This window comes from Macaca mulatta, chromosome X, assembly GCF_049350105.2.
Source record: "Macaca mulatta isolate MMU2019108-1 chromosome X, T2T-MMU8v2.0, whole genome shotgun sequence".
Classification (NCBI taxonomy): Eukaryota; Metazoa; Chordata; class Mammalia; order Primates; family Cercopithecidae; genus Macaca; species Macaca mulatta.
Genome location: NC_133426.1, coordinates 31,150,751 through 31,165,764, shown reverse-complemented (window position 1 = coordinate 31,165,764; position 15,014 = coordinate 31,150,751). Strand labels below are relative to the sequence as shown.

Genomic DNA, 15,014 nt, shown 5'->3' with positions numbered 1-15,014 from the left:
AACTTTCCTCAGCCTGGCTTACTCTGCCTCCCTAAAGAGACAGGGCCCGGAAAAATAGGCTTTTGTGTGGGTGTGAAGTGCTCTGTGTCTGAAGGTAGAGGCCTCTTCATTTGCTGGTTAATGTGAACTGGCTGGATATTCTTACATCCACAAGATGTTGGTTTCAGATTGATCTAGGGGGATTGTTATATATATTTCAATTAGTATGCTATAGTATTGCCCTAACCAGCAATGATTCACCATAAGCCAACCCATTTGTTAGATGTCTGAATCACTGTTCATGGTTAGTACTTGTACTATGCAAAGAGGAACATGGAATTCTTACATCTTTATTGTACACCCAAATGTTGACATTTTACTATAGAATATGTATTCTACTTAATTGAAGTGATACCTATACTCTAAATGAATTTTTATAAAGTGATGCAGGTTATACTTAAACTTAGGGAGCACAAGGCAATATAGACAGAGATTCTTAGAGCTAGAGAGAAGCTGAACCCTAGGAGTTGGTGAAGTCTCTCAGGACCATCCCTCCAGGCAAGTACCCAGTTCAAACCATTCCTTGTCTTTGTCCTTTCCTATGCTACTCCTCATTTTTACACAGCTAACATCAGGCCAACATTGAAACCACATGCAACCCAGAAAGGAAAAAGATGTGTTCGTGGAAGGTAGGAACAGCCTAGCTTCAGCTGTTGGCCCTTCACACCCTCCACTAGATGGGCTCATTTGAACCCCAGACCCTTCCAACAGTACACTGCAAATCCGTAGCTCCAATTCAGACATCTTCCCTCTGAGCTCCAGACTCAGATGTCCAGCTGTCTCTTGGATACCTGCACTTTTACATCACCACCTCCAATTCATTATGTTCAAGACTGGATTCATCATCTCTTTCCTAACCCTCTTCTGCCACCTCCTCCTGAAATTCCTAGCTTGGAGAATGCTACTCATCCAATCTTGGTTGTCACTCAAGGACAATGGTCCTTAACCTTCACTGCATATTAGAATCACTTTGAGAGTCTTAGAAATCCTAATGTCCAAGACCAATTAAATTAGAATCTCAGGGTGGTGAGACCCAAACATCTAAATTTATTAACGACCCCTGAGTGATTCCAAAGGGTGGCCAAGCTTGAGGACTATTGCTTTACTTCTTCCTTCTTTTCCATTCATACATCCAGTCAGTCAAGACTCCTGTAGTTGGAACATTATTGTAACATTTCTCCACCTCCTCTGCCACTGCCATAATTCAGATCCTCCTCATACTGCAATCTCCTTGTACCTGATGTCTGAATTCCAGACTCTGTCTTCTGATCAAGTCCCCACACCATTGCCTGAGTGATTTTTCTAAAAGACAAACCTGGCAGAGCCACACTCATGCTTTAATTCTTTCTTCCTTAAAAAGCTCCCTCATACCTTTCAGGATACAAGTCAAACTCCAGATTGTCACACTAAGCCCTTTCCAGTTTGCCCATTTCTCTTTTCTAACCCTTATCTTGATGTTCTCTCCAAAAGATCAAGCAGACCATTGAAGCTCTTGTAAAGAACAAGCTGGTTGCATCCTTTTTACCCTCACACCTGCTGTTGTCACCATTCATAATTGTTGATTTGCCTTTACCCTCAAAAGCCAGAAACTCTTTGTGGGCCTACAGTGGAGGCTTTTATGAATATTTATCCAATGACTGAGTCTCGTCTGCTTTTTAGCCCCAGTGTGGGGGGCTCTGACCTTCTCCTCTATCGGTAGTCCCCACTCAGCATCCAGTCTATTGCCCCAGAGGGTGGCTTTGGCTGGATGGGTCTCAGTTTGGTCAGGGTCCTGGGAGAAACAGATGGTACATTCAAATGCAACACTTGAAGAGAGTATAATGAAAAGGCTATTTACAAGGCTCTAGGCAGGCTAGGAGAAAAAAAAAAAAAAAACAAGGAATGGTAAACATTTCCCCAAAGGGGTAAAGGGAGGAATGGTTTGCGTAACCAGTGGAATGCTGTTGCTGTGGGAAAGGACTGGCCAACAAGACTTGAGCTGCAGGTCAAGGAACTCAGCAGCTCCCAGGCCCGAGATCAGTAGGAGGGAACCTGAAGAATAAATACCCAAACATCACTCTCCTCCTATCCTTTCCTCTCCTTCTATAGGCCTTTCATCACTGCCTCCCAATTGGCTGAAAGCAAAAGGAAGCCAAATAGCAGGAAAGCCTGATTGATGTCCCCACAGAGGTCCCAATCTCCTGGCGCTCAGAGCAGAATGGAGAAGGACAAAGAATAGAGATGGAGGGGATAATGGGGAAATATCCTGCACAGTCCCTTAGGTCAGAGATGCCCTTATTTTCTAAAGATACTCTCAAAGTTTAAGTGGTTCAAAGCCCAGAGTTTGAGCTATGGGAAAATTTACTGGGTCGCCTTCTTTGACCTCATCCCATTTCATTTCTTCTTTATCTCTATTTCTAGCAAATTGACTCTTCTCTGCTCTGAGCCATCAGTGAGAATGTCTATGAGCACACTAGAAAAAACACAGACCTTTCCCACAGGAAAAGAAGCCATGTCTCTTCACGGCAGCATAGCAGAATAGCTAAGCGCATGAGTCTTGGAGCTGGACTCCCCAGTTCTAATCCTTGCACCATTCTAGACAGTGGTACTGGGAATGAGCAGGTCATGGCTGATTCTGAAGTCAAAATTTTAGCTGAAGTTTGTTCTGGTAGCAGAGCTGCAGGCTCTTTTCATGTCCGTGGTTCATAACAAAACAGTAATAATAATAATAATCAGAAGAAGGAGGAGAAGAAGAAACATCTACTATAAATGAGCAATTAATATATTATCATACATGGCATCACTACATAATTTACATATGACACAAAGGTATATCAGTTATGTTCTTTTCCAAATGCTTTCCTCTAATAAGCAAAATTCATAATCTGACTGCAATTGACAACCAAACAGTCTCTGTGATGCCCGCGTCATTTCTTAATAATACTTTCAGTATTTAATTATAATATGACATCAAGATTTGGGAACAAGTCTTCAAGTGCCTATAACTCCAGTCTAAAAAAGAATTTAAAGATGTATTTTTGAGGATTGCCATCTGTCAATTTTTTTAAAAAAGTCTGAATAGTGATTTCTTATTCCATTCTTTTTTCTTGTCAACAGATTATTCTTAGTAGTTTCCTAATTGGACACTGAGAAAAGAGACTTAAGCATTTATAGAGAAGCATGTCAGAACTCCTGAATTTTGAGCAGGTAATTTAAAAGTGTAAAATAAACGAACAAAAAAAAAAAAGGAAAGAAAGAGAGTGACAAATGTCTTACTATCCAGGTGTTACAAATCCTTAGTGTATCGATTTGTAATATTTACAAATGTCCATGCTCTGAGGCTTGTGTCTTTTAGTTGAAATAAACATAAACAATAGTTAAGTGATTTGCCACACTGACACAGAGATTGCTGTCTCTGATTTACTGCAAAGGGCACCACTTCCTCATTACAGGACACTAATCCCTCTTCCCGAAAGATAAGAGCAGACCTAGAATATACTCTTAGACCAAGGGACAACTTCAGCCAAAGCAAATCTTAGTGTGCCCCCCTCAGACCGTAATAGCAGCTGCCTCCACAACTCACTAGCTAAAAATTGCTAAAGGGCAACACTAAGAAATCTCAGTGTATGAGCCAGAATGCCAGAAGAAGTGCCATATTTGCTTAAAAATAGCAATACCGATCATACTTACATGCACATATCTTTAGTGATAACATTTACCTTGTTATTTGGTTTGTTAAAGGTAATAAAGAATCCTGGCTTTCCCTTTTGCTTTTATCCACATACTTTATTTTTGCCTCTTTTGCCATGCTGTAGCATTAGATAAAGCAAAATGGGTGTCCTTCCACCTAAAACATTCTAGGGGAAAAATGTTGAGCAGAAAAGGATTATTTAAAAAGAAGCCGGACATGGTGGCGTGCACCTGTCATTGCAGGCACTTGGAGGCTGAAGTGAGAGGATGGCTTGAGCCCAGGAGTTGGGAGACCAGCCTGGGCAACACAGTGAGACCCCCATCCCATAAGAAATAAATTTTTAAAAGGGGACCACATTTAAACTGTAGACTGAAGTGGAATGAATCAATCAGACAGGAGAGTGGAAAGCAAATGTTTGAAAGAAAATAAAAAGAAAAGCAAGCCAACAAAATAAATGGACAAAGAAGGACAATGAAAATATCACTAACAGTTTATCGTAAGATACTCTTTGGATGCTAATCTAAGGTATTATGTGAAGTTTGCAGAAAATTCTTGTGCTAATGAAGGCTTTCTTCTTCTTTTGAATATTTCCAAGCTTGAAATAATTGTGTGTAGTTAACTTCTATCATCATATTGCAAACTCTAAAATAGGAATTATTTGAACTGTTCAGGTCCTGTAACTTTTCCAATAAAATATTCTATTGGAAACGAGTTCCTTCTAGATTTTCCTAAAAGAATACTAAAGGACCAAACCGTGCAACACCACTGGTGGTAGTGTCTTAATTTAGAGAGTCCATACCAGTGATTCTCAAACATTAGTATGCTCAGAGTTTCTGGTTCAATAGGTCTGGGCCGGGCCCAGGGAATTTTCATTTCTAAGAAGTTCGCAGGTGATACTGATACTGCTATTCCCAGGGACTACATTTTGAGATCCGCTGCTATGTCACAAATCCAAATACAAAGTCTTTTTAACAATCCCTTTTAGCTTCACGTCCTTATCGCCGGCCACTTTAATCTTCAACTGAGGAGGAAGGGAGAGTGAGAATTATGTATATAATTTTTTTCTTTCATTTTTAAAAAAGAAAACTCCAAGCCCACACTCTTAATTATCTGGGATGAGGTCATTTGCACCTGGGTCATTTATTTAGGCAACAAGTAGTCTTGCTGGAGGCTTTAAGGAGGTGTTAACAGAGCGGTGTGTGGCTTACAGGTTCCTGGGTCTACCTTAAATCCCCATCCTCTTTCTTTCTTTCTTTCTTTCTTTCTTTCTTTTTTTCTCTTTTCTTTTTCCTTTCCGTTTTGAAAGCCCCAACTGCCCAGTCTCTGGGTGTCCGGGTTCCCAGGTCCCTAGGTGGGGGCGGAGCCCGACACGGCCCCGCCCCGTCTGCCCGCAGCGCCCCCTCCCCGGCCCGCCCGCGCCGGCTCCTCCGCAGTGCTTTCAGCTGTGAGCTTGGGCGGCGGCGGCGGCGGCGGCGGCGGCGCTCCACTTTCGGGGAGCCCGGCGGCTCTGGGAAGCTCACTCCTCCACTCGTACCCACCCTCGACCGCGGAGCCCTTGCAGCCATGAGGGAACAGCTCAAAGGGTAAGTGGATCGAGGCCCCGGCCCCGTCTCATCGCCGCAATCCGTGCACTTGTGGCGCGAGCAGGGGGCAAGCTGAGGCGGTCAAAACTTAGGCGCGGCGACTGGACCCGGGGCGCCGGGCGGCTGGGCGTCTAGGAACCTCTCCCGCGGGTTCCCGCGGCGCGGCTGCAGGTGCGCCCCCGGGGTTTCTCCCCAGCCGCCGGGCTAGTGGGGGAACCTCTTCCCTCGGCTTTGGGACGGGCTGGGAGAGAAAAAGCTGATTTCTCCCCGTCCCCAGAGGGGATAACGCGTTCCTCACGCGGGGATTGGGTCCGGTGGAGCTTTTCGCTCCTTTCCAGGCTGCCAGTGTGGACGTGAGCAAGGCTGGCTGTTCCTAAATCGTCGCTCTTACTCGCCGAAGGAAGGGGCGCACGCGGCGCTACCTTCCATTGCACTGCAAGTGCCAAAAGGTCAACTTTCTGCCTGATTTCTTCCGAGGATTCCAACTGACATTTCCCTCGCTGCATTTTCTACCGTGCTCATTCCGTGCCCCAAGACCTGCAGAAATCAGGAAAGAAAGAACAAACAACTAAAGCCCAGAAGTCAAGGATTTCAGGGGGGATTTTTGTTTGGGCTTTTTCCCCCGTCCCCCCCCCCCCACCTTTGGGATTGGGTGTGGAGTCATTTCTAGGGTGTTCTCTTGCATTTCTCCAGGTGTCTGTGCTCATCTTCAAGCAAAGTTTGTCACTCCCAATCCGTGCACGGCAATAAAACGGGCAGAACACTTTGCTGGGTCAAATTTGAAGTTAAGTTTGAAGCTTTAAATTTAAGGGGTTTAGTTGCTTGAGGGAGGCATAATATCATAAACTGTTTTTACATCATGAAAAAAATCCATCCGATTTAAGTGGTGAACTTTTAAGTGGCGTCTTTAAGTGAAATCTACATTTTTCCTTGGGCAATAAACTCTTTGGTCCTCTGCTTTATCCCTGTCACCTCTCCTTGTCACCCCCCACCCCCAATCAACCTTTCTTTTTTTGCCTAGATTTTTTATTGCCTTTTACCCAAGCCCCTCTTTGGAGGAGACGTTTGCTGTTGGAGAAGCGAGAGGAGCGAATGAAGCAACACGGTTGTATGAAAGTCCTCTGACCCTTGAACACCGTGGAATTGGTTTCAGTCATCAGTGTTTGATCTCCGATTGGACACGACCCTGAAAAGAAATTGCTTTGGCCAAAGTTGAGGGTGGGTGGGAGTTAAACCTTGAAAAGCAAATAGAACGGAAGACAAGTAACAGCTGGAACAGCCACCGAGGCAATCATCTTTGCCCTGGCTTTAGCCAAACAGTATAAAATGGTAAATATCCCAGGGAACAATAAATTGGAACTAGAATGGATTTCTGATGCTTATATTGATGCTCACCCCTCCAAACCCCTGCCCCACGGTAGCAGAAACTTTAAAATATATTTTACCATCCACACCCTGCCAGTATTCCAGCAATGCAAGCCAAGTTCAACAATTCAGCATGCAAATGCCAAGGTTCCTCTAGAAAAAGAGTCTGATCCTCAGATTAAAGGGAAATCATTTGTGTGTGTGGATCAATGGGCTCCAGATTATATATGAAGCCAAACTCTAATCCTCTGCAAATCGCAAGAGAACGCTACCTTTTTATATTGCTGCATAGTGATTAGTTTTCTCCCTGGGAAGTAGTGGACAGATAGTTTTTTAAAAGGACAACTGTTCGGAATATTTTCAGCACCAAATAACAATGGTGGCAGCAGAAATCTTATTTTAATTAGGCAACTGCCATTTTCCCAGCTACAGCAGTAGATATTTGTTACTTTTTGTAAGTGTTTAATGTTTGTTTTTAAGAAACTAAAAAAGCAATTCCAATAAGTCTGATTATTCCAGCACTGACAGCAGGAACAGCTCTGAGGCAGTTATAATAACCTTGCACACTACTTGAAACTAAAGAAGGTGAGAGAAAATTTAAATTGTACGGTAGGAAATTAGGTCAGCCTTGTGCTCAGTAGAGTAATGCTTTAATTTCTTATTATTGACAAGTGGATGTTGCCGGGGTCTTTTGTCATAGTCGATGATTTTATATTTTAATTTGCATCAGGGTCCTATCACAGCCTCAAATAAAAGGGAAAAGGAGAGATTATCATGGTTTGTACAAAGAAGAAGAGGGGAAATCTTCATATAAATACTGCTCAGAGAGGCATATCTGATGCCAGGCTTTGGAACCAGCAGGGCCAAAATCAATAACATTTTTTAAAGATGTAAAGAGCGTTCTAAGGATTATTTATGAAGCTGATCTCTGTGTTAATGTCCATACAGACTTGTGATCTATGTTGAACATTATTGTTCTCAGAAAGGCCAAACAAAGATGTACCCGTTAACATGTGAACAGGTTTCAGGATTTCCTTTTTGGTTGTTCATGGTATATGGGGGAGAGCATTTCCGATTGGAGAGTGAAATGCAGAAAAGAGACAATTACCAAAAACAGTGCCACCCACCCTTCCACTCCCTCCTCCCTAGCACACCATGTTTTTCTGGATTGTCTGCATATTCCAGGTAAATGTGGACTCTTCTCGTAGAGTTATTGAGAATTCTCTACTGTTTTTGAAGGCAGACACAGAGTAAGAAATGAAGCTGTAAAATCGGTATTGATCACAGACAAAAAAAATTGGTTTGTCCTTCAAGGTACAAGATAGATACGAGTTATGCAGATTTGTGCTATTTCATCCAGTCCATAGTCATAGTTCCTATCTATTTTGAAGGGTTAAATGTGTCCGAGGAGGGCTCTGGATTCATCACAGGTAGAAAATACTCACACGCTGTGAAGTGAATATTTGGTTCATCATATAGTTACCAAAAAATCTGAAGTTTTTTTTGGCTATGTTGCCAAGCATTTTTAGCATTAAATGATTAAAAGACTATTTTTCTCATGTTAAGGATTAGTCACACCCTTTATTTCTCCTTTCCACTTGTGCTCACTTCTTTTGCTTAGAACTGGTTTGCAATTGAAGTGAAACTAAGACTGTAAAGGTGAAATCTAAATCTGTTTTTCTAGTTCTTTTGCATTGCTTAAAAATAAAAGGTTTGTGTGTTGAAGGTGAAAAAGGTTAGCTTCTGGAATTGTTTTAGGAGTTCATTTATCTTTGTTATTCAAGTCCCACAGAATCACAGATAATTGGGAGAATAGTACGTATCAAGGACTAGTATCTTAACTCACAAATGGGCAATGGAATTGGGGGCTTAGAATTTCTTCCTTCTTCCAGTAAAGGAGATTTTCAGTTTTGCCGAGGACTGATGCATTAAAAAAATAATTTCTAAAGCCCTTTTCATAATTTTAACCTTCAAAATAAAGTCTTTAAAAAGGTAGGAATGTACGTATGCCAACAGTCACGAGATTTCTTTCGGAGCTGGGGAGCTACATGAAACCCTCATTCATTCTATGTGGGATTCTCTTGTAAATTGTATGCACTGTTTCCCTTCCCTTTTAGAATTGTGTTTGGTACAAGTTTATTTCTTGACTGTTCCTCTAATTTGAAGTCCATTCCAGATGGTGGCTTTTCATGGTGGTTCCCTGTCTGTCTGATCAGGCTTATCAGCTCAGCTAAATGTTTTTCTGCAGACCTATAGGAGATGCTACGGTCCTTACAAATATCCAGGAGATGGGACATTGTTGTTACACAGTGTGACTAGTAAGGGCCTGTGTGAGCCCTTGTACATGTGGGCACACGTGTGTGCTTCCTCTCTTCTCTCTTCCTTTCTCCCTGGTACTTATATCACGTCTGGATGACCTTTGGAAATAGAGGCGGCCTGAATGCAGGGTGGTCTCAATAGAAGGTAACCTTTCCTTGCTCTGCACTTACGTACGGAATTGGTATACACTCAGTTTCCGAGCTGAGAAATGCCTGAGAACAAGCAACACTTTTTCCATGAAGCTGCAAGCTGCAGCCTCCTTGTGCTGTGCATGTAAAGTACCAGTCCCGCCTACCCCTTCTCCAGATCATAAACTGGTTTGGACATGGGGTTTCCTAAAACCCCTTAAAGCATAGAGACCACATCTCTTGCTCTTCTTGCTCCTTAAGACTTGAATGTCACTCTGTTACATTCCCTCAACTGATAAGCCCTTGTTATAGTCCTCAAATGTGAATTGTCTCTGTGGAAAAGTCAAACAGAAACAAACGTATTTGGAAGACAGTGAAACAGCACTTCACAAGTGAACGTTTTCTTGCAAATTGTTTTCAGTAGCCCTCACTGTTCAGTGACTGGTAAATATCACAGGGATGGTCTTTGAAGTTGTACAATTTGGGTGATTTCCATATGTCTTTAGGAGGTTTATGATTGTATTCCATTTCTCAAACCAATTTAAATGGTTCTTTTCTTGTTTTAAAACATAGGCGAGAACATGTAGTGTGTTGGTTTTGCTGTCTAGGAAGGGTCTGTCTTCGGCTTGATTGACTTAACTACAGTTGGATCCACATCTATATTGTAATCAGCTAATAACAGATTTGCTTTTAATAGATGACAATTTGAGGGGCACATGATACCAAAAGCGACCACATATTGAGCACCAAACGGTGCCAGTCATTTACCTATATCAACTAATCCTTTAATCCTCTAGTAGGGCGCAGAGCCCTAAAATTCAAAACATACGCTAAGGCCATTTGACATTGTTGCCTGTCCAGACTCCTCTTTCTGTGTGAGACCTCGGTACTTTCTGGTTCTCTTGAAATGCTCCAATTTAAGCGATTTCTTTTTCCTTCCCTCCCCTTCCCCCCAAAAGTTTATGAATAGGCTCTGCATATGAGTACCCAAGTATCATTCAAAACTGCATTTGACTGTATCAAAGCCTGCCATGCAATCCCTGACAACTGGAAATACGATGCTGTGGTGATTTACGTAGATGGGCCAAAGTAAGGAAAAGTATATGTAGTTATTTCTCCAGGGTTTATTCATGTAATTGAATGAGGAACAAAGGTGTTTTGTGCTTTTTGTGGCAGGAGCTGATAGCCAGCAACCACACTTCAAGAAATGGAAGAGAGCTGTGAATGCTTCATTCAGGCCCAAGTAAATATAGGAAGAGGTGTAGTGGTGTATAGCGTACTGAGTTTAAAGAAAAAACACTCCGAAAGTAATGGGAAGAAGGAAGTTATGATATATTAGTCAGGCACTGGATATACCTTAAGCTGAAATGAAATACAGGTATCATGGATATGAGATCTGGATATGTAGAAGAAAGAGTAATGGGAAAAATGTCAGGGGCAGTGAAAGCAAATGAGAAGTGAGATGATTTATATTTATTGAACTAATGTCCGGTATCTCTTTGACAGAGTTCAGTAATAATCAGTTGTCAGTGTCCTTTATGTAGTGTTCCACGTTGGATAGGTGAAGAAATCCTGATAGTCAATTATTGACCACATAACAAGGTCAATTTATCATGACTGAAGCTCAATCGATTTGTGGGTGCAATGAAGAAACATTCTGGAACCGAATAATGTTTATATTGCTTTTCCCTTTGGAAGCAAAGCAGAAAGGGGCCTTTCTGCTTGTAAGATAAACATTTCTTCAATACACTATGGAAGTGCTTTGAAATAAAGATTCCGAATGGTTCAAAAGCAAATCTTCTTGTTGTGGTTGTGTTTTTCCTCTTTTCTCAACTACCCATTGTAAATTCTAAAGTCTTTCTTTATGTTTTGTGTTTTAGCCACGAGACTCAAACAACTTGCTGGGACCATCCCAAAATGACAGAGCTCTACCAGTCTTTAGGTAAGGACATGGCCATGTTTCCTCCAAGTTAAATGACAAGTGACTTTTAGGATAAAGTAGTTTGTAGTGTGAAAGTTACTTGCTATATAAATACATCACTAGATTGTTTCACGGGTGAAAGCAGTGGCACCTTCCTATCCAAAATGGACAATTAGCTTTCTTTTTTTCAGGGGTTCCTTAAAAACAAGTTTTAGAAGTTGACTGCTAAAAATTCAATATACCTGAGAGGCCCTAAGGGTCTTTGTCGTTTTCTTTGGTGCCTAAAAGGATGGAAAAACAGTTGCAATTTATGACTGTATTTTTTTTTATTCCCACGAAGATAGAAAACTGTTTCAGGTGCTTATTGATTTCTTCCGTGTGAAACCAAGACAACCCTTTTGCCAAACCACAGATGTTGTGTAAAGGAATTTTCTGCCGTCTTTTCAGTGCTCACAATTCCTAAGGCCTGGCGGGTCATTAATGTGAACATTTAAATGATTTCTTTAGTATGGCTTGTTTTGTGCTTATGTAAGAGCCTGGCAGTTGTGTTTTCTTCCCCCTCATAACTTGAAATTTTTTGAATAGGTACATAGCGTACAAATAAGGGTTTGAAAACACAGTCTTTTTACACTGGACCAATGTCCAGATGTCTGTTTTGTCATTTTAGATCTACAAGGAATATTCTGAAATGAATTATCTTAAGTTCCAGCTTGTTTGGGGTTTTGTTTTGTTTTGGGACGGGGTCTTGCTCTGTCTCCCAGGCTGGAGTGCGGTGGTGCAGTTATAGCTTATTGCAGCCTTGAACCCCTGGGCTCATGTGGTTCTTCTGCCTCAGCCTCCTGAGTAGCTGGGACTACAGGAATGCACCACCACACCCAGCTCATTTTTTAAATTTATTTTTATTTATTTTTGTAGAGATGGGTCTCACTATGTTGCCCAGGTTGTGTTTATATATATATATTTGTATATATAAAAAGTCATGTCTTTTCTACTTTTTCAAGCCTGTATTTCTGTGAATGGATATGTTGATAGACAAACACATAAGGCGATCTCTTTGGATTTAAGGTTACGTGATAAACACTGTGGGAATCAGGGTACTTAAACATAAATTTTGTGTAGGTATATGTAAGTGGGGTGTGTGTGTCAGGGGGTATGTAGCTATTACTGCTTTTGTGTCATGGATTCTCACGGAATGAATTGTAGCTATAGAGACACCAAGGATTAGAGAAGAGATATTAGCCAAAAAATGGTTTTATTAAACATTTTTCTAATTATAAATGATTAAATTTCTTCTAGAAAACCTGAAAAATTTTTTCATGTGTCTGTTGGCTGTATGAATGTCTTCTTTTGAGAAATGTCTGTTCATATCCTTTGCCCACTTTTTGATGGGGTTCTTTGTTTTTTTCTTGTAAATTTGTTTGAGTTCTTTGTAGGTTCTGGATATTAGCCCTTTGTCAGACGAGTAGATTGCAAAAATTTTCTCCCATTCTGTAGGTTGCCTGTTCACTCTGATGGTAGTTTCTTTTGCTGTGCAGAAGCTCTTTAGTTTAATGAGATCCCATTTGTCAATTTTGGCTTTTGCTGCCGTTGCTTTTGGTGTTTTAGACATGAAGTCTTTGCCCATGCCTATGTCCTGAATGGTACTACCTAGGTTTTCCTCTAGGATTTTTATGGTATTAGGTCTAACATTTAAGTCTCTAATCCATCTTGAATTAATTTTCGTATAAGGAGTAAGGAAAGGATCCAGTTTCAGCTTTCTACTTATGGCTAGCCAATTTTCCCAGCACCATTTATTAAATAGGGAATCCTTTCCCCATTTCTTGTTTCTCTCAGGTTTGTCAAAGATCAGATGGCTGTAGATGTGTGGTATTATTTCTGAGGACTCTGTTCTGTTCCATTGGTCTATATCTCTGTTTTGGTACCAGTACCATGCTGTTTTGGTTACTGTAGCCTTGTAGTATAGTTTGAAGTCAGGTAGTGTGATGCCTCCAGCTTTGTTCTTTTGACTTAGGATTGTCTTGGAGATGCGGGCTCTTTTTTGGTTCCATATGAACTTTAAAGCAGTTTTTTCCAATTCTGTGAAGAAACTCATTGGTAGCTTGATGGGGATGGCATTGAATCTATAAATTACCTTGGGCAGTATGGCTCATCATCACTGGCCATCAGAGAAATGCAAATCAAAACCACAATGAGATACCATCTCACACCAGTTAGAATGGCGATCATTAAAAACTCAGGAAACAACAGGTGCTGGAGAGGATGTGGAGAAATAGGAACACTTTTACACTGTTGGTGGGATTGTAAACTAGTTCAACCATTATGGAAAACAGTATGGCGATTCCTCAAGGATCTAGAACTAGATGTACCATATGACCCAGCCATCCCATTACTGGGTATATACCCAAAGGATTATAAATTATGCTGCTATAAAGACACATGCACACGTATGTTTATTGCAGCACTATTCACAATAGCAAAGACTTGGAATCAACCCAAATGTCCATCAGTGACAGACTGGATTAAGAAAATGTGGCACATATACACCATGGAATACTATGCAGCCATAAAAAAGGATGAGTTTGTGTCCTTTGTAGGGACATGGATGCAGCTGGAATCCATCATTCTTAGCAAACTATCACAAGAACAGAAAACCAAACACCGCATGTTCTCACTCATAGGTGGGAACTGAACAATGAGATCACTTGGACTCAGGAAGGGGAACATCACACACGGGGCCTATCATGGGGAGGGGGGAGGGGGGAGGGATTGCATTGGGAGTTATACCTGATGTAAATGACGAGTTGAGGGGTGCAGCACACCAACATGGCACAAGTATACATATGTAACAAACCTGCACGTTATGCACATGTACCCTACAACTTAAAGTATAATAATAATAAATAAATTAAAAAAAAAAAAAAAAGAAAACCTGAAAAATGTAAATAAAAAACATGAAAAAGGAAAAACAAAGTCACTTATACTAACCAGAGAGAGAGAGATCCAATACATTTCGAGTAATATTATGTCATTTCAGTCTAGTTATAAGTGTGTAAACGTTTAAAATTTTAAATCAAATTGGGATCAGCTAATTTTCTAGTGCTACATTTCCAGCCCCCACAGAATGTTTTTGGCTTATAATTGTGGACTGTTTATACCACAGGTGGAAAACGTGAATGCTTATCTTTTGGCAAATGAGAGAATGAAAAGGCTTCATCTGAAGTGGGCAGCAGCTGTCCTGGGCAAGCTGGTCTTTCTATCCCAGTACTCCCAGGACCCCAGGACCCCTGATTGTACAAGAGAAACTAGAAATGCGTCCACAAAAAGCTAATTTAAATTTGTCTGTGGGCCTCTTGATCATAACCTGTGGTTTACACAGATGTAGCCCACTTCTAACATTTCCTACTCTAATTACAGTAATTTCTAGTTGTAATATTTTAATTCACTCTTATTTTAAAATCATTATTATTATAGAATTAGTACCTATTCATATTTTTTAAAGTTTAAAAATATAGACAGGCTAACAAAAAAGAAGAGACAAATCATAACCCCACTTCTTAGAGTTAGCTGCTGTTTAATAATCTAGTAGATATCTTCAAAAATGTCTTTCTATACATATATTTTTATAGAAGTTGAATCATTCTGTCTTATAGCTTGTTTTTTTTTTTTTTTCACTGAAAAGTAATATATTACCATGGCCATATTTACATTTTGTTGTATAGCATTCTCTACCACTTTCAATTACTCTGTAATGAGAAATTGCAAACATGTTTGATGAAAAGCTAACTATGGACTATCAATGAATACATGTTTGCACCTTTAATAAAAATTAAATATACATTTAATCATTATATTGCTAACATTTTCTCCGTAGTTTAGATGTGGTGATAAACTCAAAACTAGTAATCTCTCATGACTTGTGACACTGGGCTTGTGACATCACTCAATTTTGAATGATAACAGAATTTTACAGTTGCAGGGGATTTTAGAAT

The 15,014-nt window shown here is 40.6% G+C and overlaps 1 protein-coding gene across 15 annotated transcripts in view; it reads left to right on the top strand.

Annotated features, from left to right (window-relative positions):
• Positions 1-15,014, top strand: part of DMD (dystrophin) — a 2,157,177-nt gene that overhangs the window by 1,996,135 nt on the left and 146,028 nt on the right. For 11 of the 15 annotated variants that reach the window (XM_077988314.1, XM_077988313.1, XM_028842274.2 and 8 more), the window contains one exon: positions 10,985-11,046. In XM_077988314.1, coding sequence (XP_077844440.1) covers positions 10,985-11,046 — 62 coding nt within the window. Of the gene's footprint in view, positions 1-5,140; positions 5,293-10,984; positions 11,047-15,014 lie in introns of those variants that run through there. The other 4 variants (XM_015127144.3, XM_015127148.3, XM_015127143.3 and 1 more) reach the window with 1 other exon arrangement.